The 25,154-nt window shown below is 43.6% G+C and overlaps 1 protein-coding gene and 1 long non-coding RNA gene across 4 annotated transcripts in view; one reads left to right on the top strand and one right to left on the bottom strand.

The window, feature by feature from the left end:
- Positions 1-12,203, top strand: part of RAB11FIP4 (RAB11 family interacting protein 4) — a 1,218,119-nt gene extending 1,205,916 nt beyond the window's left edge. For all 3 annotated transcript variants that reach the window (XM_078654398.1, XM_078654399.1, XM_078654400.1), the window contains 2 exons: positions 4,847-4,990; positions 6,449-12,203. In XM_078654398.1, the coding sequence (XP_078510524.1) occupies positions 4,847-4,990; positions 6,449-6,565 (261 nt within the window). In that variant the 3' untranslated portion in view covers positions 6,566-12,203. The remainder of the gene's footprint in view (positions 1-4,846; positions 4,991-6,448) is intronic.
- Positions 12,204-12,588: 385 nt separating this feature from the next.
- Positions 12,589-25,154, bottom strand: part of LOC144770125 (uncharacterized) — a 161,493-nt gene continuing 148,927 nt past the window's right edge. The window contains exon 3 of the long non-coding RNA XR_013598806.1: positions 12,589-13,028. This is a non-coding gene — a long non-coding RNA (uncharacterized LOC144770125). The remainder of the gene's footprint in view (positions 13,029-25,154) is intronic.

Below are 25,154 nucleotides of genomic sequence, written 5' to 3'. Positions count from 1 at the left end.
TTGTGTATACAATGGAGGTAATGGTGTGTAGGACATGAGATGAATGAAGTAAACATTGGTTTACTCTTCATTTGGTCGTGGAGTAGTCTGACCTAGGTCAGACGCTGTCTTGCTTGGACAATGTTCAATCAATTCTTTATTTAGTCAAAATATAACCAGAAAAGATGCATAAAACAACAATTTGCAAAACTCAATCAAGTACAATATTCAGTGCCCATATAGAATTAATAAAATGAATGATCTAAAGTCCCCTAAAGTCCCCTAAATACATAAGTCAATCCAACAATAAAACATTTTATCACAACAAAAGAATACTTCTACGTTTGATAGAAGGCTGGTTATTTGGCCACTAACATGCAAACATAGATAAAAGCTAAACATTGGAGATAAAGCTTAACTAGTCTCCACTATGAGATTAACCGACCCCAAATCCGTACTAAAAAACATTTTCTAATGAATCATAACATTTACGAAAAAACATAAATATTCGTTTGTACTGAACAGGGGTTGCAAAGACATGGTGGGAGTTTATTAGTAAAAAAAGCCGGCTTCAGGGAATGCGACCAAGAAATGTCTTTAATCTGAGAGGCATGAGAAAGTATGTATGCGGTCTAAAAGTAATCCAAGTAAGAAAAGGTTCCATACCTGTCGTTGTCAAAGTCAGCAAGTAATCCAATACAATTGATGTGCAAAATTCTCTGCAAAATCTATCTCTATAACGCCAAGAAAGAAAACAAGCATTGACAGTAACATTACTAGAGATCAAAAGAATTCCTAGGTTATAATACAGTTCTGGTATTCATAGGCTGGTAAAAACATTTTAGGATAAACTAACTGTAGAATCTTACAGACAATGTCATAATTTCAAGAAATCCGACGTAACCAACCAATTTTAACTGGTTTCCTGCTTGGTCCAGATTGAGATACATAACATGAGAGTACGCAATTTAATAAGTGTTCACTACAGATCTATTTTTCTGGTACAGTTTGTGAATGAGATTTATGGCCTTTCTACACATGAACATTTTTGTAATATTAGTGAAAGTGGACCTATTTTTTAAATGGTCTAACATTTAGAATAAACTTTTCATCAGTAGCTCTGATTAAATTTTAATTTAAAATACATTCATTGAACATTAAATGACAGTCTTTGGCATCATATGAGCTCAACGGACCAGACTCTCAGATCCGTTATAAGGCACATTATATTTACAGTCCCCATAATCTGCAGAGCTTGCACTCTTATTTATTCACAGTAATGCTTCCAGTTAAAATCTGATTACTGTCTTAATCAATGTGAATTTTGTAGGTTCTTCATTGACCGAGTTTTACATACCGCCTCATCATTTTATATGTGCAACTGGTGATTTTGTAAAACAATAAGACTTTAATGTTGTGCTCTTTGTGTATGTATACCTTGTTTAACATGGCTGCCACTCTCCTTCGACCTGCTGATCACTGAAGCAGAATGAAGCACTCCATACCTCATAGAGAAAGAAGGAGAATAGGAAGCGATGGCCATAATGTGCAGTTCTTGCACAGCAACCGGGCAGAATAAGGCGCACAGTGTGCATGCCCATTTTGTGTGTCTTGTATATGCATTTTCCTGTTTCGTCCTTTAAGTGCGATAACAGATCTAGAGAGAGCTGAGTGTACATTCGAGGATGGCAGTAGCACTAAAACAGGTGCAGTAAACATTTGCACCCATTTGTGTTCACCAACCAGCAGCTACTGAACTCAAATTCACTTTCAGTGCGGCCTTTGTAGAGAGATGTGCAGAATGTACAGTGAGTTTACTCTCATTGTTTTTTATTTCTTTTATTTGTAAAGTGCAACATAACTGGAAACACTGTGGCTATTCGCTTCATTGTTGCATTAAATAGAGATAGTTGAAAACTACAAAGCAAAGAAAGCCACAAGTGTAATGTATGTGCGCGTGAGAATTGATGAAAAAATAACATTAATTATTGCTACAGCAAAACTGTACTAGCCATTATAATAGCCCCTGAGACAAGTGAAATAATGAGTAAGTTTAAGATTCTTTGGAAAATAAAACGCAAGACCCTCAGTGAATTTGATAGAAAATTGCAGATCGCTCTGTTTCCATAAAAAAATCTTCGACCAATTCTCGTGTCTCAGTGATTACTTTACAGCACACCTACACTGTAAAGATTTTCTGAAATATTTTGATTTATTTGTGAACAATTATAAACTTGTTTGAATATTTCACTGAGATTCCTCAATGTTTTACCTCTTTTAACACTGCATGATATGTTTACTTCAGCCTCAGTGATGGGCAAAATAAAGAAAGTTGGCTAAAACTTCATTATAAGAGGAAGGTTTCCCATATCAATCTACACAATACCTTACACTAGTAGAGGGATAAGAGTGATTGATTATCCATGCTTTACTCTCAGTAACTTTGCAATTGTTTTGAATATGATTTTGCTCAAGTGTCATCAGCCTCAAAGATGTTACCTATGTTCCAACATACAGAGGGAGAATCAACATGTTTGAGAGATATCTATCTTTAGCTGACAGAGTTATTTATTGAGTGACCCAGCATTAACATTTTTACATAGTTCTGAGATTTGTTTGGAATGTTAAAAAGCTTACAAGTAGACATTCGCATGACAGAATTTGAAGACTCTAGGACATGTTTGTGCATGACGCAGTGTGTGTCTTTAGGAATGTTTCTTTTGCATGTATGTATGAAACTTTGCACCTACAATGTTCTTCACAACCCCGATCCAGCTTAACCTCAACCACCACCTCTACTTCCACCAACCCACCAGACACCTTAAATCAGCATCCCAGGATAGAGCACATCTCCCTCACACCAAGAAGACCAGAAGCGGATGACGCTCCTTCTCATACTTTGCAGCCAATACCTGGAACGACCTCCCGAAACACCTAAGAACCTCCCCCTCCTTAATGGACTTTCGAAGGAATCTAAATGCATGTCTTTTCCGGGCAAATCAGGCCTTTTCTCCTCCTCCCTCCTCAGGCCTGCCCTACTCAGGGCCTGGATACCCTCACTGGTGATCCGCTGCCCTGTTCAAATCCACATAACATAACATGCTTGATGCTGATTAGTTCAGACATGTTATGCTCTGTCAGAAACATCCAGAGGCAGCACTTGGCTGTCTGCACACAAGGAAGAACTCTCCATTTTCCTGCAGCATATTTGGGTTCCATCTGTTCTGAGACTGTGTAGGAAGAATCTAACATTATGTAAATCTGTAATTAAAACATTAGCTTGTGGCATTCCATGCCTCTTGTAAAACATTAATTATTGATATCTTTGTCTTGCCGCCATCAGGTCTATTGCTTCCATCTGCTGTCTTCTTGTGTTATGGAAGCGGACTACACATGAGTAAACAAAACAATCGGTGACCAGCTCACAGAGGCAGAGGCATACTCCTGTCTGCTAAACTTTTCACACCAATAATTGTTTTCCAAACTCACTAGTACATGAGGGATTGTGGTGGCTTGAGTGGCCTTCTGTATTAAATAAGTGTATTTAACAAAAGTGCTCCAGTTCAGTCATGTGTGTTCAAGTCCTCAAAGGTGGACAGCATCTGTGCCACCATTTGATATTCAGCCTATCATCGAGGGTATACTGGTGTTATTCCCAGAAAACAAACCGGTCATGCAGAAACACAGCAACAGTGACAGCTACAGCACTACTAAAGAGACTGCAGTTGCTATTTTTGATGAGGAAGATGCAAAACAAATCTGATAAAAATCCTTTACCCGGAAAATCAACTCTGTGACTAATGCGCATGGAAAATAATGGGGCGTGAATTTTCTTTACAATAGAAAAATTACTGGTTTAGTTGTAGGGAAAGCTTTTATTTGCAGGCTGAGTGAGCATCACCATGAGGGGAGATCGAGATTGTCCCTACTAGCAGAAAATGTGTCCTTGCAGCCGGGGGATTAATGTCATTTTGTCCAGGGTAGCAAATATCATTGCAGTTTCATGGTGAACTCCAACCTAACCCAATGACAAGGGGTCCTGGGTTATGTAATTGAGTGAGAAGTGACCTTCTATTGACCAGGACTTCATTTTTCACATTATGCCTAGAATCGTTTTATTTCATCAGTTCAGTTGAGTTTACTTGTCAAGCGTGTAATGTCTGGTTCCTCCTGTTCTCCTGTGTGGGACTAGCCCATCTACTGCAGGTATTAAAAAAAAATTTAAGACACTTCTTCTTTAGAAAGATTGTGCAGCAAGGGCAGGACTTCATTCCATCTTAAAGCCCATCTTAGAAATCTGACGAGCTTTTGTCGTAGTTCTGGGAGAGAGCGCACCAAAGATTTCCGTGAGATGTAGGGGAACGAGGCTGAAGACCGAGTTCCTTTATAAAATCATGGAATTACAAGGTGACTTGCAATATCTTTTTAATGAATGGCAGACGTTATTTTATTTCATAAAAAACACTTCATTTCTAAGTGGCTTGCTCTTTTATGTTTGTTGCAGACCAAAAGAATTACAAAAAATATGTACTTCGAATTTGAAACACAGCTAAAATAAGTTCATAATATTTGCCAAAAGATATTAGAAGCAGTAAGGTGAATAAAAAAATGCCAGGCTCAGATTTTGTTGAGATATTTATTTTCTGCAATGACCTACAGCGTGGAAAAAGCATAAACAAGTTGCGATCAATATCTGGTTCATGCTGATAGTTTCACTTTAGAAAACCTATTAGAAGAAGGAAAAAGCAGTTTTCTTTTTGCTTTTTGAAAACGCATCACTCTGGTTACAGGCATTGTGCCACTAGAAATCAACTGTAATAACACATTATCACTTCTCAAATTTGATAACATTCTGTTGTTTTAACAGGACAACCAGAAGCTCCGGGATCAGAATGATGACTTGAATGGACAAATTTTGAGCCTGAGCCTCTATGAGGCGAAGAATCTCTTTTCCACCCAAACTAAAGCCCAGTCTTTGGCAGCGGAAATTGACTCTGCATCAAGGGATGAGGTATGGGCTATACGCATATATTAAAAAGTGTATGTGAGCCAAGCAGCAGAATATTAGGATGTGGAATTATGCTCACTGTAATATTAGTCGCACTTAAAGTGGGTTGACCAATGTAAGGAATTTTCAATGCAGGACTTGGAAGCCCAAAGAAGAGCTGAACTATGATTTGAAGAGACGTTGAATTACTGCATCTCTTATACGCATGGGAGGTATATCTTTCAAAGGTTCTGGCTACATCTGCATTAACTATTTAGTACTGAAAGTACTAAGGAAGTAGCCAGAAAGGCAATGTTTCCAGATATGCCAGTGCATTTGAAAGGCGTATAGGACTCTGGTAGAGGCCGTTGCATGTCATAGAGGCTTAGATGTGTCTCAAGCAAATGCTTGGTAAGCAAATCATCTCAACAAGACTTTTAGAGGCGCAGCCCTGTTGTGAACTTTGCTGTTTCCTTGTAGATCAAACATCACCATTGATACGCCTTTTGCTCTGTGCAAAAGTAAACTAGTATTTTTAATAATAGGATTGGCAACCACTTTCCTTCCCTTTCCATCCTACCCCTCATTTTCTTCTCTGTCATTATACTTTTGCACTGATGTCAATGCCTACATTCCATTTCTGCAGTGGTTTTAAAGGTGCTCCACCTATTAGGTCACCTGCAATTCCACAGGCTTCAAAGACATGGTCTAAAACAAAACTCGTGCATTTTTTCACATTTGCGTAACATGCTGCCATTTTAGAATACTCATAAGTTAACCTATTATTAATTTGGCCATTTAAGAGTGGTTGCTGCAAAACAATGTTTAAATAAACGTATTTGTATAGGCTCTTGAGAATAAGAGAGTCTTGACTGTGACGAATTGCCTTGGACAGAGTAAAGATCTATAGTAAACCTATGCTGAATGACGTGTAGTCTACTTTTGCTCTCCATAAGAGGCATTGTGTTTTTTCTTGGTTTTCTTTTGGAGGCATTTCTTTCTGCTAATCGCCTCTGCAGCCATGTCTTTTACCCATTTATGGCATATTTTTTCTTTGATAGGTATTGGTCACTTTACCATAGGTTAGGGTTTTCTTGTAGCCACCTGAATTCATGCTGTATATTTTCCTGACTCTGGATGCATGCCTGCCTTTTTCCATTTATTAAGACATGCCATTCTTTCTCCACCCTTGATGGCACACCTTTGCCTTCCTCCCTCACCACATATAGTACGTTTTTGCCTATTTCTGGAGGTATGAACATATTGACACAGCAAGCCTGCCTTTGTGTGAAATCCATTTTTCTTGCTAATGCCAAAACTGAAGTATATGACTTTAATTCAGCATTTAAAGTTGTTGCATTTATGTACAGTGTATGTGCTTTTTCTACGTGGTGGTATTGGTAACAGTGGACAAAACAAGGAAGAACTCTGTATATGATCACCATAATTACACCACTTTTCATCTTCCTTCTCTGTTCTCAGCTCATGGAAGCCCTAAAAGAGCAGGAGGAGATCAATCTCAGATTGAGACAGTACATGGACAAGATTATCCTGGCAATCCTGGACCACAACCCATCTATCCTGGAGATTAAAACTTAATCACTCACCGAATGAACATTGTAGGGCATCGAAGCCAGTCACAGCAGACTGATAACTGCACATCCAGCTGGATCTAGGAATCACTCGAATACTGTAAAATAATATTATTTGTATACTATAGTATATGTGACTGGGCACCTCAGTGTATCGGAGAGTCTGCCCATGTGTAAGGTTATATGTACGCAGATAGGTAGGAAACCTTCTGTGGACCATACACTTTGCTTTCAAGTAGCTGTCCTCATGCACTTTCATTGACTGTGAAAACAATGCGTTACTGTATCCAGAATATATATATAGATATATGAGGAGGGGATAACTGGAACATAATGTTTTAAATACTGGATAAAAATCACTACCTCTGGTTGTAAAAGTAAATAAAAAAATATTGGAAAATACTCCAATAAAAAACATTCCTGTCTTCTGAGTTCCTATATAATGGTGCTTAGAACACACACGCTGCCCTTAAAATTAAAGTTGCATCCCGGATTGTGGGTATTGATTTTCTTAAATCCATTCGATTTACTGCTAAAAAGAAGATGTGTGGAATCAAAGGTTTTAAAATAGCCTTGTCAAGTGTGTGTTTGAATGAAAAGACTAGGCAACTCGGAGGACAAAAGGCATTAACATCCGCAGTGTTAATGTGAACATACTCCTCGTTTGTCATGGTAGCCTCATGCAGATCAGAAGTGTTTTTGGTAAATGTTTCATACGAGAGAAGCTCACAGCTCAGTGCCACCATCCTCCTGTTAAGCCTTTTATGAATATGTGTAATTCCAGAAAAACCCTCTAGAAATTTTAACGAAAAATTCATGATTTCCAGATTTGAAGTATCAGAAGTTACGTAAACTGGCAGTCCTACTTTTCTTCTCATTCAGTATGTCCCCAGGTCAAGACTCCTATGATTCCCATTGTTTGCTTTGGCTTCTGCTGTGATGGAAGAACTGAAAAATGCAAATTAGAAATATTTCATCTAGAGCCTCATCTGGCTATTGACTTTTTTTTCAAAGTTGGGTGAGTTAAATGACGTCCATCTTTATAGTCACAGAGTATGTCTGACATCCGCCATAAAAGTTAACTGAAGCATTGAGTACCTGCTGGCCTTCATATGGCATGTTCGGGGACATCTCACAAATGCAGTTATTAGTGAAATATATTTATTTAATCAAAAGCTATGATTTCCCTTTGTGTCAATAATTAGGCACAGTGGGTCTGATTTTCAAAAACAGTCCACATAGTGTAGAATTCCACGCAAGATTTTCATAGATGTATTTGTTTTTGGCATCCTCAAATATCCCCTGCTGTAGGCTCAGAATCCTATCAACTATAGAGATTCCCGGCACGCTTTTTATTCGCCCGGCCATACTCCAGAGGTCTGCCCCCAGTATGACAAGCCTCAGTTACATTTGCACTTGTTCTTTCCACTTAGAAAACATTTTCCAAAGTGTGTAATCTTTTCTGGTCTCTATCCCATTAAATATGTGAGTTTTTGGGGAGCTTCCCCAGCCTAACTCTACATTTACTCCAATCTTTTTGAGGAGGAGCTCTCCGTTTGCATTTAGGGGGAAAAGATGTACTACGATAGTATAGTTGGTGAATACCAAAGGCACATTTCATATAAGCTGAGGGAAAAGACTAGAGATATGTGCTTTAAAAACACAAGCTGTACTCTAAACTTTAGACTTTAGGGCCTAAATGTCCTTAATCCAGGATGTGTGCCAATGTGCTATTTTTAAAAAGTTGCCTTAAACATTGCCTTCAATACAAACACGTGCACTAGTGCAGATTATATACTTTAATGACGCACTCCAGGAGCTGAGTTAGGACATTACGTGCACCATCATTGTATACTTTTCCAACCGTGTAAAATCTTCATATTGTACACGTACTCAAGATACAATATTTAGTTAAACCATCCAGTTCAGCCTATACATTCTCTTTGATCTCCGTTGCCATGTGAACACTGATCTAAGGTGCCTGAATATTAGCACAAAAACGTATGACTAAAGGTAGAAGGATGTCGCACAGTATTGTCTTTCTGGAATCGAAACCTGCGAGTTGCAGTTTTCTTTGTGCCCTCCGTCTGCAGAGAAAACAGAAAGTCTTTTATTTTGTATGAGTTGTCTTACTGTGCTGCCTTTATTTCGACAGTCAGTGTTGTGAAACCATTAGCTATATGCTGCTGCCAGTTTTGCAGATTTGGATTGTGCCTGTAATCTTGTTTGTAAATCAGCAGAAGTGTTCTAGTCAGAGGAGATGGATGCATTCAACTGTTCAGTGACAGCACTGAGGTGACATAAATGAAGATAAGTAAATCAAACACAAGCGTGGCTGACGGATGGAACTTGCCCTGGTAGCAAAAGCATTGCTGATCCACTCCTCAAGAGTAGAGATCCATGCAGAAGAGGGCGTTCTTTTCCTGCATACATGTTTAGCAGCAGTCTGTGATGGAGAAAAGGCCCAACATAAATTTTGCAACATGCTGCCTTTTCGTTTATTTTCCTTCAGAAAATCTGAGTTTTAATACATATAAAATGTATACTCTGTCCGTCCTAAATTACGAACAGAACAATTTATTTCTACTTCACAGGATGCTGTGGATCATTTGTAAAACCGTTTTTAGAAGACATTGTCAAGTTGCCTAGTGGCTTGAACTGCTAGTAACTCACTCTAGTAGGTTTATCTTTATGGTGCAAAACAGAAATACCTGATGTAAATACTGTAGTACATATTCTTGAGATTTTACACACTGAAAAGTGAATGCCAGGACAGGGCGACGTGCAAAAATTACTTTGGGGCTGTGTATTATGGATATGATGAAGGCAAATAATATTTTCAACATGAAGACATTGCGATGTACTCCATCGTGACAAATGCTTCTGGATATTGAACATCTCGATGGTTGATGGTGTATTGATCTGTGACGGCATCATTTTGTAGCACACATCCGCCCACCTAAAGTTGCTTTGGAAAAGAATTATGTTGCCCTCACTTTATGATGATAAATACATATTTCAAAGTATTGGGTTTAATTACATAACATAATAGTCACACAAATATTGAAGGGATCATAGTAGACGAACAGGCTATGAAGCGCAGGTTGTGATGTCTGGAGGTCTCGGACTGGCATTCATGCTTGTGCAACAGTGTTCAGCGAGTGCACATCACACAGAATAAGCAAACCAGGACATAAAATAGATTTAGAAAGCAGATGACGTTTGCCTTCTGTCATACTGTATATATTTATCCATCACTGTGAACTATGCGTCACGCTCTACCTTTAGATATTTCTCGAAAAGCCCTTGTGCTCAGGGTCGTATTGGTACAGAGAACACTAGGGCAATGGTTTGGTATCTGAGTTGCAGCTGTGGGACGTGTTTTTGGACAGCATGGCGGCCGAATTGGGCTGTGTCTGTGCTGTTCAGGTGCCGCCAGCTGCCAAGTGGGAGCCTGAGTGGCCTTTCTGGAGGCAGATAGGCCTCAATTACCTCTCTGTTACCAACAGTCCGGAGGTGTCCTTCCCAGTTTCTCGCTGGGCCAGCCCTTTAATGTATGCTGATTGAGTAGGGGGCCTGAGCAAAAGTGGCCTCATCTTTAGGTGAAGTTCACCATTGTGAATTAATCCGTGGACAAAGAGTCGTGGCAAAATTTGCATTCTTTTTTTATCTCAGTGTAGTTAGACAACATGCCTCTTTTAGAGAACCCCCTGTCCACCTCCTTTTCATAATACACTGAAGTAGTGTTTTGCAAAAAGGTGCAAAACGCAAATGTAGGCCACTTTTTTTAGGGTGCCCAGCAGGTGCGGTCGGTTCAGGTAAGAGCAGTTGGGCGGGCGGAGTCGACAGAATAGGTAAACTAAATAAATAAAACCACTTATCTTGCGCTCGCCGCATTGCTGACTCAGCGATGCGTTGAGTGCAAGGTAAGTAGTTTTATTATATTTTTAATTTTATTGGACCTATTCCATGGATTCCACACCTGCCCTGCCCCACTGCTCTTACCTGAACTGGCTGCTCCTGGTGCTCTGGCCTATTTTTGATCCCAATCCAACTTTTCCTGTGGTGTCTTATAACACTGTGCTGTTATTCTCTCTCTGTTAAGAATGGCTGGGTTTGGGCAACTGGTGTGACCCCCTGGCATGGCGCTGCAGCGGAAGGTGAGTTAGAAAAAGGAGCTGATCTTGGTCAGTACACTTGAGCTGCTGTGCCATCCAAGTTCAAGCCAGCAATTAAAAGGAAATGGGTGCAGATTTAAACCTACTTTTCTGACTGAGGTAGTAAGAAATGCCAAGCACAAAAGTAGAAAAAGACCTGTCCTGGCTTCTCCAGGCAGGCAGGGTTCCCCTTCGTGGCATAACATAAAATGTTGGGGCCCTCCTTGCAGCATTTGAAGAGGGGCCCCTAAGTCTAACCATATCTAACAAATGTTCATTTACCTTGGGTGGAACGGGGCCTTTCTGAAGTGTTTTGGGGCCCCTGAAGGCTTGGGTCCCCCTGTTCTGCAGGGGCCTGTGTTGCGCCCCTGGTTAGCCTGTAAAGAGCATAGTGACCCACAAATTAAAGGAACCTTCCTCTGAACCGACAGCAACTCTGGTTCTTTCCCCAATCCTCCATCCCAAACCGCACGGTTTCCAGAATGTCGCCGTGTTTCATGATGCCTAGCTGAGTTTTCAGACCTAATAATAATATCCACATTTGTAAAGCGCACAATTACCCGTTAGGGTCTCTAGGCGCTGGGACATCATTCATGAGAAAACCCTTTAATAATAACCCACAAGCTGCTAAAGCAGCATTGTCACATCCCTGCAGGAGGAGACGAGCTTTTAGTTGGTTGCAAATATAAAAGACCTTCAGAAGTGTTCATGACTCCAGAAATGCTAAAACTTCAAACATTCACATCAACAGGCCAACTTGAAAAGGTCATTAATGAAAACTTGAAATATAATATAAATAAGTGTTGATAAACTGGATTTCTTAAAATCAGTTGCTAAATTGAAATTATGTGTGGGGTCATGGGAGGGGGCACAGTTTTTGTTGTTTATTGATATTTATAAGTGTCATTGATTGCATCATCAGAACAGTTTGCTTTCACGTACTGTCTTCACCTCTCTTGGTGTGGCCCCTCTATATGTGAAGCTATAGGAACAGTACATGTTTGCACTTACAGTATGTTTAAGTACTGAAAATGTATTTAGAGAACTACTATACATTTTTGTGGGGTCGTTTTGCTTCATTGCACAGATTGTACCTATGTTTTGCATGAATTCTGTTTACTGGTGTGTGTGCCTTTCATGCTCTAGGTCATGATTGTACAGAAACTTTTCACGTGATCTGCTACTTGGGTGCATTTTTGTATATTTTCATTGAAAGTACGTACTGTGTTTTTCACGAACTGTACATAATGTACATAATATAGATGATATTTGTATTCCATGTGCCACAATGCTCTGTAAAAAGCTGTCATTTTATACAAATGTTAAGATTGTGCGTTTTTTGTTCTGCAAAACATTAGCAACATGTCATAAAAAGCATAGCAGATGATTCACATTAGAAGTTCTGTATTGATTTTTAGAAGCGTGTTTGATAAAAACAGCATCTCTGGTGTATTTCCTTGACAATGAAATAAGACACTTTAATCTGTTGCTTCGAGTGTCATGGATTATTCATTCTGTCACTGTTTGTCTTTTTGTGAGCTCACTAACCAGTATTGTCAAAAACAAGCATTGTCCATACAGATAACAATGTGTGACCATTCACCCCTGGTGGTTTGGTGTTAGAATGCGGCCTCCTTTACAATCCGAGGGAGGATGATAGGACAAAGACAGATGTTTTCACCTTATCGCATGGACAATTCACCTTATAGCTTGTGTACGACCAAACATACAAATGCAGCGTTTTACCACACCCACAATAATACAGATCCAACTCAAATAGAAATCAGACTCTGGTTTTTGACTGAAACTTTAAGACTAGGGCATGAAGAAAACTGAATTCCGACGGTGCTGTCAGACCTTTCTTTTAGCCGAATACAGTTTACAAATTTATTTTGTACAACTATAAATCCTACATTTTTAAATGTGGAAGAGCATGATAAGCTTATAAACATTCATGTTTTAGTTTCTTATTTCAAGTATTCTGATGAATGAATATGCCTGTTATAAGACAATGGCACACCTAGGCGTTTGTAATAAATCATTACAGCCGATCCATGACATCACCATGGTGCAGTGACATGACGTCCTTTACTCAGCGTGTAAGAAGCTGGTGTGCCACAGATAAAACAGTGTGCTTGTGTGCTGGCATCAATCTGTAACTCAATCTGTTACTTCCAGTATATAGAGACTATGCACGGAGGCTCACTCTCCATCTTCCCTCGTCATCTGAAGAAAGTAGGCTCCGAGACAGCAGCAGAGGAACGCAGGCACACGGATGAGAGCATCAGTCAAGTGAGTGGAACATGGTCTCTGCTAATAAAAGAAATTACGAACAACAAAGCAACATTAATTATATGAGATAAAATACTCCCCACACTGCATTATCCTAAATGTTGCAAGTCACGGGGAGTTCAGCTATCAATTTCGGCCCTGGGTCAACAATCTTTCTCCTCTATATGTCCAGAAAACTGCTCTAAGACTTACAATATTCTTTAAATGGTCAATGGAAACATTTACCGGTATTTTTTTAAAAAACTTTTTTTGTTAATTAACATTAAGTGGTACAAATATAGCATCAATTTACATATAGATCAGGATGCAATTATACAGTATAGATCACGTCATCTTACATCACCGCTATAATACACAGCATGCTTCCATTTCATGAGTCCACATAGGTATATTCAGTGGTATCCAGATCCTCCTAACTGGTTTCTATTTCACGGTTTATTATTGGCAACGTACATATACCCCCCCACCATAGGTGTTCCATCTGCCCCATAGGCACACCCATTTTTTGGGGCAACCTCTGCGCACATATACATTTTTTTTCTGCCACCATATCCATATTTGTACACCATTCTATGACCGTGGGGGTGGTGAGTGCTAACCAGTGTTTAGCAATGTTTCTCTTGGCTAGCATCATCCCTAGTGTCGCCCAAGTCTGAGCAGTGGAGTTAAGGTCAGTCGCCTCCCAGATATTCAGAAGTGATACCAAAGGGGATGATGGACAAAGTGTTTGAGGAAATCAAACCCTCACCCCCAGACAACTGATCTGGGTTTAGTCTATCACCATTCTTTAGCTCTCTCCGCCACCCCAGTTCAGACATGGCCATATGCAAATCAGTCTGACCCTGTGCCTCATGGAACAGTCCAGCCCGAACTGCCAAGGCATGTCTTCCATAGACCTGAAACAAGCATCCTGGAACCGGTTTCGGAACCATAATCCTCATCAGCCAGGCTATCTTGAATCCAGTGGTAGAGTGAGCATGGGACCCACGTCTGGGCATACCTTGCCAACTTAGGGCGAAGAAAGCGATACCAAAGGGGATGATAGCCAGAGTGTTTGAGCAAATCAAACCCTCACCCCAGTCAACTGATCTGGATTTAATCCATCACCATTCTTTAGCTCACTCCACCGCCCCAGTTCAGACATGGCCATATGCAAATCAGACTGACCCTGTGCCTCATGGGAACAGTCCAGCCCGAACTGCCAACCCATGTCTTCCCTGGACCTGAAACAAGCATCCTGGGACCGGTTTTGGATTCATGATCCTCATCAGCTAGGCTATCTTGAATCCAGTGGTAGAGTGAGCAAGGGACCCAGGTCTAGGCATACCCTGCCAAATTAGGGGGAACAAAGCGATACCAGAGGGGAAGAAGGACGGAGTGTTTGAGCAAATCAAACCCTCACCCCCAGTCAACTAATCTGGGTTTAATCCATCACCATTCTTTAGCTCAATCCACCACCCCAGTTCAGACATGGCCATATGAATATCAGTCTGACCCTGTGCCTCATGGGAACAGTCCAGCCCGAACTACCAAGCCATGTCTTCCCTGGACCGGAAACTAGCATCCTGGGACCGGTTTCGGATTCATAATCCTCATCAGCAAGGCTATCTTGAATCCAGTGGTAGAGCGAGCAAGGGATCCACATCTGGGCATACCCTGCCAACTTAGGGCGAACAAAGCGATACCAAAGGGGATAACGAATGATGATGGATTAAACCCAGATCAGTTGACTGAGGGTGAGTGTTTGATTTGCTCAAACGCTTCGTCCATCATCCCTTTGGTATCGCTTTGTTCGCCCTAAGTTGGCAGGGTATGCCCAGACGTGGGTCCCTTATTCACTTTGCCACTGGATTCAAGATAGCCTTGCTGATGAGGATTATGAACCTGAAACCGGTCCCAGGATGCTTGTTTCCAGTCCAAGGAAGACATGGCTTGGCAGTTCGGTGCTGGACTGTTCCCATGAGGCACAGGGTCAGACTGATTTGTATATGACCATGTCTGAACTGGGGGCGGTGGAGTGAGGTAAAGAATGATGATGGATTAAACCCAGATCAGGTGACTGGGGGTGAGTGTTTGAATTGCTCAAACGCTCAGTCCATCATTCCCTTTGGTATCGCAGATATTCAGAAGGCAGCGTTTGGGCTCTGGTGGGACTGGGCTCCCGCTCACTCTCGTGATGGTGGACATAGCTGATTTCCAATATGGCACTATTGCGGGACAATCCCAAATTGTATGGAAGAAATTGCCGGGCTCCCCATACTGTCGCAGGCAGAGTTGGCTGACAGTCTTACCCATCTTGTAGAGAGTAGGTCTAGTATAGTAGGTTCTAAGAAGGATCTTAAGCTGTACGAGGCGTAATCTAGATGGGATCGCTATTTCTCTAGGGGATGCTAAAGCCTCCTGCCTACCGGTATTATCTAGGTCCCCCTCCTCCTCCTGCCACTTATCTTGCAGGTTTTGCATGGGATCGGGTAAGTTATTGACGATTTTATGATATGTTATGAATATTGCTTTCATGTCCATGTAGTCTGTCAACAATCTATAGTGGTGAGGCCTCAGAGAGATTAGTGTCAGGGGTGATTGTCGCCTCTAGGGCGTGTTTGATCTGATGATAGCAGAATCATTCCGTGGGTGCCATTTCATATTGGTCTTGAAGTTGCGTAAAGGGGATCACCTTTCCTTGAACCCAGAGATCTCCCACTTTTGATATCTCTATGTTGTCCCAATGCATGAAACCTTTACTCTTACACAGCCTACCTAGTCTGCTCATGTCCCAGAGGGTTGTCGACCTTTACCTGTATTTAATAATTTAGCAATACCAGTAACATTATGAGCTTCAGGAAATATTACTACTCAGAAGGTCCCTTTCTTTTCTTATCCCTTTCTTTCCTTACCCTTGATGCTTAACTACACTGTATCACACAACTGGGACAGTAGCTGTGTTCCATTAGTCGGACCTCCGGATATCGCCTTACAGTGCAGCCGAGTGAGAACCTCACAATAAGACTTGCATTAAGTTTAGGATTATTTAGGCTTTGCCAACCTGTGAAACATATAAGGTACTGATCCATTGGTTGACCCCACGTTTTACAGTAGTTCTGATGGTTATTAGAGGGAACATTGCAGGATTTTTAATTGCAGCTCTTCAGTTCTCATTCGCTTCATTAACAACCAGGACATGTAAAAATAGATGATAGTGGTTAAGAAACTGCTCTCACAGAGAAATATTGCATTGAGAAAAAGAAGATATACTCTACAGTATTTTGTAATCTGATTTACTATAAAACAAGTATTGCCCAAACACAATTTGAGTCTGTGAGCATTCCGGTGTGGTGGTTAGATTTTCCCCAAAAAAATGAGCTACAAGCTGAAGGTACATTTCACTATTTGAGAGACAATGCATTAAGAAAGTTAATTTGCACTTAAAAGTGGCCTCTAGAATTCAAAGGAGACACACTCTATTGGGCTTATTTACAAGCCATTTCTGCCGCCAGTGCATCACTTTGAACATGGGAAAAAGTGACAAACATGTGGCGCAAGCGGCTTGAAAATAAGCCTGTGAGTCCTGTTATTGCTGTATATATAGGCTGACATATTAGTGACCATGTTAAGCACAGCAGAGTAGTCCCAGACACCAACAGTGTTTCCCTGTTCCTAGCAAATGTTTCACTTTGAGTTGGATCTGGTAAACCTTGCATAACCTTATCTTATGTGGGGGAAAGTCCCAAGAGGTATGGCCATTTTGGACTAGACACAACCCTTTGTATCACCCACAAGCTTGTCAGAGATAGCAAAGATCTCTTGATTAAAGTAATATATTCAACATTGTAGAATTTAGACCAAAGGTTATTTTATGTAGGATACGTCTAACCATATGTTCTTTACGACTAGAATATTTCCCATGCACCAGACACGATATGAAAACTTTTTCAGCAGTACTCTTGTGTGCGCTAGGTGGTCCCGCGTGGCTCCAAACTGCCCCAAGAATGATGGCTCGGAGCTGCATTAAAGTGCCCCCCTGCACACCAATGGCAATTTACTTTTCTTCTGCGCCTTCCAATGTCAATATCGGAGTTCCACTCCTAGTTTCATCAGCCTTCTGATGACTACTAAAACAGAAAAATCCAGTGTGCTATGGAAAGGTGTCTCTCCTAAGACTACAGGTTTCACACCATGCCCCAAGTGCAGAAAATATATTTCAGTTATTAACCCAGATGAGCTTTGTCTCTGGTGTTTGGGATCAAGGTACATTTCAAAGTCCTGCTGCAAGTGCGCACTCATGCTCCAGAAGGTCATCTAGGACTGAAATACAAAGCTGTATATGTCTACACACAAGAAGTATCAGGCCCTGTGTAAGTTCTCCTCCAAGCTGAGGTTGTGGACTTCTCCCACTCCAGTAGGTTGCTCCTGCAGGTCAACTTTGCCGTTGATGTCCTCCCGTAAATAAAACTCTAAGTCCAAATGCAAACAAGTAGGTGATGCGGGACTTGACCCCATCCTGCCACTCTCTAACTAAGGGGAAAGTTCAAGGGTGTCTAGGTTTACATTGGTCTTCCTCCAGATCTCCAGTTGCTGAGCTGAATCTATAGTTGGTCCAGGTGCACCCCAAATTTCCTAGGCCATCGATGACACTACAGAAGATTGAACCACTTAGGGAGGCCATATTGCTGATAATTGGGCCTCTTCCTGCTCCACCTGGCTTGCATCCGGGACCTAAGGATCCGTAGAGGCCCTCAGGTGGGTTGCTGCTGGCAGATTGATCTACATGGACTTTGTGGCTGAGATCAATTTAAGCATTCCATCCCTTACTTTTTTGTATACTTTAGTGGCAGATCCATCTTTGGCACCATCTGAAACCCTTCAACTCATCACAATCTCTGTACTAGTGCCTCAGAGGAGGGGCCAATGTTGCTTCAGATATATGACCCCAAACCAACTACAACACAGTTCCGACCGATGTTGCACTACAATATTACTAAAGGTCAATGGGTACCATATTGCCTGATTGTAATCCTTGCTCCAACTCTGACAAAATCTTGCCACCATGCAGCTGATAGCAGGAATGGGAATGATTTACCCCCTCATTATGATTTTTTTTTAAACACAATTTTTATTGCAATTAGAGCACAGTAAGACAGTTCACTCGTATCATAGAAGAAGCATGAGCATCAGCCTACCCCCAGACTATTACACAATTAATGTCCATGGGCATCGGTGAAATTTGCATACACATACCTCTTGTGCTCTGGGCCATTAAAATGGCAGCGCAACCAATGGCAAATGGGCGAACTAAAACACCCGGAAGCCCCCCCCGCGCTAAAACACCTATGTACTATTCCAACTATAGTCCCTCCCCGCCTTCCCCTCTCCCCCTCCCTCCTCCCCCCTCGTCAACACTCACCATCCCCCTTCCCCCTTAGGCGTGTCATTGTGCAGCCCCCATTGGGCTAGAAAGGGGTTGACTTCTTTACTCCTATCTCGCTACTGGATCCAAGGATATTATGTGGTATGCGGCGTCTCACTGCCCAGTGTGGGGCATCAGTGTCCAATCAATTAGTGTTAGGCGACTTACTTTCATCTTGACCTTCTATGGCGGGTGTGTCCCAGGGCTATGTGAAGGGGACCCTCCATCCTCGTCTGCGGGGAGTGTGAATTCTATAACCAACCTCTCCCAGGCTCTTGCCCTCTCTATTGCCTGTTCACTTCCTGTTCCATGCGCCATTTGTAGCCTAACCTCCCCCTCACATCGGGCCCACTTACTAAATTCCTGCTTCCATTTATCTACATTGGGGCCTTTGTTTGCCTTCCACTGAAAGGTTATGGTTCTTTTAGCTAAGAGGAATCCCAGATCAAAAAATTTACTAGTGATTTTGTTTTTTGAGGTGTGGGGAAACCAATGGAGGATGCAGTGCGCCATAGTGGGTTGTATGTCCCTCTCAGTGACATCCCTCAACAGTGCCGACACCCCTTGCCAAAAGGAATCGAGCGCCGGACACGCCCACACCATGTGTTTAAAATCGGCGTCCCCCTGTGCACATCTTGGACAGGCCGCGGACTGAGCTGGAAAGTATTTATGTAAACGGGCTGGTGTCAGATATGCCCTATGTAGGATGTGAAAATGCACCAGCTGGAACCGCGCATTACGCGTACTCTTCCTGGCTCTCTCCACTATCCCATCCCATACCGAATCTGGTATATCCATTCCTATGTCCTCTTCTCACTTCGCCTTCAATGTTACCATTGGTGTTAGAGCTTCGTGGGTCATGCGCCTATACAAACATGAGACCGCCTTGATTGTGCCTGCAGCAACCACGACGTATTGGCAACCCATAGAGATAGGCGGTTCTGTCAAGCCCGATTTCCAGTGTTTACGAATCGCTGCCGTGAGCGCAGCATGAACCAGGAAGTCCCCCCCGGGCAGGTCAAAACGGTCCCTGAGGACATCAAATGGCAGCAGATTGCCGTCCTCGTATAGGTCTCCCATGGTCGCTAAGCCCTGTTGCTCCCAGTCCTCCAGTCTCCGCCAGTATTTTGGCCACCATGAGTGTGGAAGGGTATGCTCAGACATGAGTCCCTTGCTCATTGCACCATCAGGATTCAAGCAAGCCGGGCCGAAGACGGCTGTAATGCCAGAAACCGGTCCCCGGAAGCTTGTTTCCTTTCCAGTGAAGAATTGGCTTGGTAGTTTGGTCTGCCCTGTTCCCATGATGCACTGGGCCAGGGACAGACTAATTTGCATATAGCCAGGTTCTGAACTGGGATGGTGCAGTGAGCTAAAAAACGGTGATGGATCAAGCCCTGATCTGTTGACTGGGTAGGAGTGTTCTGATTAACTCAGATACTCTGTCCATCACCACCCCCTTTTTGTAATTAGTTTCCTCCGTGCGGCAGTGCCCTGCACAGTTTTAATGGGATATCGGGCGCATAAGGGATCGCTATGCCCCCTCGTCGTAGATATCTGTGCCAACATTTACACGCTGTAGCAACCTCCTGAGTGAGCTGCATATCTCCGAGCGGGAGGCGTAGCACTATACGAGACAGCACCAGCAAGGGGCCCGTTGCTTCTCTCACCTCTCCCTCTTCCCTAGTGGCCCTCGCCACCCATTGTGTGAACCATTGAAGTTGGGCAGCTAGCTAGTGCGTTTCATAGTCTGGGACCACTAGTCCCCCCTCTGTTCGGGGTCTCATGAGCGTCCCGAGCGCCACCCTGCACCTGCCGGAACCCCACAGAAAGGAACTGATCAGCCCCCGAAGCCTCCGAAAGTAGCTCGCCGGTATCCAGATCGGGTGAGTCCCAAAGAAGTAGAGCAAGCGCGGCAGGGTCACCATTTTGAGTAGTGCCACCCGTCCCGCTACAGATAAAGGGAGGGTGCACCAGAACTCAAAGTTAGCTTTGGTACCCCTAATCGCCTTCCCCACATTTCCGTCCAGGATATCTCCCTGTTCGTGGTAAATCACCGTACCCATGTAGGGAAGACGTCTCATCTTCCCAGGACACCCCTTCTACAGACTGCGGACATTCTCTACCTCCGCGTGTCGGAAATAGGCACGACTTTGTCCAGTTGACTTTCAACCCTGCTACCGTACTTAGGGCTCTTAGCAGAGATTTCGCTCCTCGCAGGGCTTCCCCCGTATCTGCCGAAAACATTAATAGGTCGTCCGCATAAAGTGCGATATGGTGGACCTGCCCATACACGTCCAATCCCTGGTACGCTTGCCCCAACCGAGCGTGTGCCGCAAGAGGTTCCACCGCTATAGCAAACAACAACGGGGAAAGGGGACAACCCTGCCGTGTGCCCCTTCCCACTTTACATGCCTCGGAGATCACTCCTCCCATCCGCACCCTGGCCGTGGCATCTTTGTACAATAAAGCCGTCCAGCTCACATAATCCGGCCCCAACCCCATCCGACTCATGACATGGAATAGGTAATCTCATTCTAAACTATCGATAGCTTTTTCGATGTCTACAGCAAACACCGCTGCGGTATCCACCTCATAAGTATCAGCCTCCAGAACATGTAGGAGCCGTCGTATATTAAGCGCTGTCTTGCGGGCGGGGATGAACCCGGACTGATCGGCATGGATCAGCGTGGACATGTGGGGCAGCAGCTGAGTCGCTAAGATTTTGCTCAGAATTTTGTAATCCAGGTTTAGCATGGATTGAGGGCGATACGCCGTTCTATCCCAGGGTTGTTTGCCCGGTTTCAATAAAGGGATAATGATGGCCTCCCTGGTGGATTCCGGCAACCCACCCAACCATTTGGCCTCATTGTAGAGCCATGCCAGCCGAGGGCACAAGGAGATCGATATAAGTGAGATATAATTCCACCGGAAAACCGTTGGATCCCGGCATTTTTTTCCGTGAGATACTTTTACTTGCTACTCGCACTTCCCTCACCTCGATGTTTCTTCCCAGCTGTTTCACATCCTCATCCCCCAATTCCGGCAAATCCAGACCCCTCGTAAAGTTCTGTAATTCTTCCTCTGATGGAAGCACCCTACTACTAAGCACTACTACTACATCGACCATGCTGGTGTGAGCAGCGCGAGCTAGGCGCTGAGTGAGAGAGGTGATTTAGTGCAAGCTGGCAGCAGCTGGGTGACGTGTAAACTGCGAGTCTTTCTTTTTTAAACTGTGTTATAATTGCTGAGACTCATTTGGAGCCTCAGAATTAATTTTTTAAATTCTGTGTTTGAAGTCGAGTGACAGATTTCCTACACATTGCATTTACACTCTGTCTTGCAGAGACAGTGGAAAAACTTGAGACCTGAAACTATTGGCCCAGCCTTAGCCCGGAACCCTCTGCCCTTAACTGCCAACACAAATGTTGATGCCAATGCTGTGAATAAATGGATTAATGACATGGTGCAGGATGTCGCCCCTGTTAAACGAGCAATGTCACGGAGGGAATCTCCCTCGGCCCCCTGGTTCTCAGAGGAACTAAAGGCAAAAAAATCAGCCTGTAAAAGATTGGAACGGCTGTGGAGGGCAAACTATTGTGAACTGGCAAGTGCCCGCTACCGGGAAGCCATTCGAGAACTTCACAAATCAATAAGAAAGGTTAAAAAACATTATTTTACCACCTCCATTCAGCAAGCAGATCATTCAAGCAAAGAAGTTTTTAAAATAGTGCAGTCCTTTTTTAAACCTAGATGTATCGAGACAGAGGTTGTCCCTTCGGTAGCACTCTGTGATAGTATCTCGGAATTTTTTGATAACAAAATTAAAAAAGTTTATAATTCATTCTCCCTACCAAGATTCACGGAAAAAGAGGATAGGGATGAGGCTAGCCGCCCTCTGATGTTTCTATGTCAATTCCAGACGATCTCGCTACCTGAGGCCCTGCAAGAAATAAAAAGGTGTAAATCCGGGTCTCCTGATGACCCCTGTCCACCCAAGCTCTGGAGTCTGATGGCTGAGTTAATTGCGCCCGTCCTCCAGCATGTGTGGAATACATCGATTTCCTCGGGAGTGTTTCCGGATTGTTGGAAACATGCCACATTGCTTCCTCTGAAAAAGAAAGCAAATGGAGATCCGGAGGATCTTACCAATTTGCGACCAATCTCACAATTGGCAGCTCCTGGCAAAATGTTGGAGAAACTGGTCCAACGACAACTAAATAGGTTTGTGGAGGAAAATAATATTCTGCATGAAACCCAATCGGGCTTCAGGGCAGGTTTCAGTACTGAGACCGCCCTGATCGAGGTGGGCGAGTCAGTTAGGTGGTCATTGGATTCAGGGGCATCTGCTATGCTGGTGCTCCTGGATCTATCGGCCGCCTTTGACACGGTTGACCACGGAAGGCTTCTGCATCGATTGGCGGAGGTAGGACTACAAGACCAGGCGCTCTGCTGGCTTCACTCATATTTATCTAATAGGTCCCAGAAGGTAGCATTGGGAACCTTTGTGTCCAAAGCTAGGCGCCTGGACTGTGGTGTACCACAAGGCTCGGCACTCAGCCCGCTGCTTTTTAATATTTACCTAGCTCCACTTTTTACTTTAATTTCTAACTGGGGTGTCACGGCAATTTCATATGCCGATGACACCCAGTTAGTTTTCCCCTATTCAGAGGCATCAGAGGCAGCATTTGCTAACTTTAAGGGCTGTCTTCGCGACTTGGCCTGTTGGATGAACACTAATAAGTTGAGGCTGAACGCCGGAAAAACTGAGGTGCTTTTCTTTGGGAAAGGCCCTCACCCTTCTGCGGAGCTCTGGTGGCCAACAGAGATGGGCACGGCGCCTACCCCCAGTACTAAGGCTAAAAACCTGGGAGTACAGTGGGATGATAACTTATCCTTTCTGCCCCACATTCAACAGGTGGTCGGAGGATGTTTAAGTAAATTGAGAAACTTACGGAAATTTCTCCGGCTTTTGCCGGAGGGATGCCGTAAAACGGTAATCCATGCTATGGTCACCTCAAGGCTGGATTATGCCAACGGTTTGTGCCTGGGCCTCCCGAAATACCTGATTCAACAGCTACAAACCGTTCAGAATGCGGCTGCGAGACTGGTAACACGTATTCCATTTAAGCAACATGTCTCTCCGCATTTGGTTAGATTACACTGGCTTCCGGTAGCTAGCAGAATTAAATTTAAGGCCCTAACCCTGGCATTTAGAGCCTTACTCGGAACCTGTCCCCACTACCTTAAGGCCCGTCTTCCCAGATATACTCAGTCGAGACATCTCCGTTCTAACTCCATGCTCCAACTCTGTGTCCCTCGAGCTAGGCGTGCTCGGATAGGGGGCAGGACCTTCTCTGCCAGCGTGACGAAGCTATGGAACACTCTACCGCTGGCTATACAGTTGGCACCTTCTGAAGCCACCTTCAGGAAGCTACTGAAAACGTGGCTCTTTGAGTAATGAGCGTCCTTTCCCTCCTCCGCATTATGCGTTTGCCTGCACTGCACACTTAGCGCCGGGACACCTCCGCCGAGGTAACTGCACGCGCTCTACAAAACTCGGTATTATTATTATTACGGTAAAGCTTCGTATATTAGTCGAAAAACAGCTCATTTATCCCTTGCTGGTCAAAACGGGCCGCACCTGCCTCTGGTCCCTGAATTCAAGTATAACAGAGCCACGCCGAGCTGGATTAGCCAGCCAGGCCAAAAGGGCTCCCGATTTATCCCGCTCTGAGTGCGCCCGAGTGAGATAGGCTTTGTAGTCAAAGCACCGTAGGCGCTCTACAGTTGCTGCAACTGCTTCCCTAGCTGCCAATAACTCATCTTGTTTATCCGGTTGTTCGGGCGCTCTTGTCTTGCAGTAATGTCTTCCGGGTCCCGGACGCCGCCGAGATACAACTCCCTCGCACCACTGTTTTATAGGCATCCCATTCAGTGAGCACCGATCCCGCAGTCCCTGCATTAAGCTGAAAATCGTCTTCAATGGCCGTGGCTATAGTGGTTCGGAATACTTGGTCTTCAAGTGTTTCCGGGCGCAGTCTCCAGGTAGGGATTCTGGGGCGTGGCCGCGACCACTGCAACTGGGCCATCAGTGGGTTATGGTCAGAAATAGTGCAAGTGAGATATTCGCTATTGCTAATTTCCCCATTTACCTCAGGGGAGCATAGAAATGCATCCAGGTGAACATGTAATTAGTGGAGGGTGGAGAAAAAGGAGTAATCCCTATCCAATGGGTGCTGAACCCTCCAAGTGTCAATCAGCCCCCAAGTCTGCTGCCAGGTAGAGCGCACCACTGCCAGTTTACCCGCTCGTGCATTTGGTAAGGGTGGGTGGGAGCGGTCTAAATCAATGTCTGTGACACAATTAAAATTGCCAGCAAATAGTAGAGGCCCTACAAAGACTAATGCTAATTTGTGGGACAGTAATGAGAAGAAGGCTGGTTGGTCCACATTAGGCGCATATAAACATCCCAGAGTTAAAGCTCGACCATCCAGCTTCTCCTGGAGCACTACGTATCTGCCCTCTGGGTCAATCAATGGTGAGGTGCACTGAAAGGGAACCCCAGCTCTTACCCAAATTAAGACCCCCCTCGCATATGCCGAGTATGTAGTGTAATTGACTTGTCCTTCGCCTTCCCTTCCTTTGCAGTGAGGTGGGTCTCCTGGTTAAGGCAATTTGTGTCAAGAAGGAGTGTATCTTGTGTCGCCTATGCATAGTATGCATCCCCCTTACATTCCATGTGA

This window comes from Lissotriton helveticus, chromosome 7 (assembly GCF_964261635.1).
Source record: "Lissotriton helveticus chromosome 7, aLisHel1.1, whole genome shotgun sequence".
NCBI lineage: Eukaryota > Metazoa > Chordata > Amphibia > Caudata > Salamandridae > Lissotriton > Lissotriton helveticus.
Note: the sequence above shows the minus strand (reverse complement) of the source record. Positions and strands in the feature narration are given on the sequence as shown.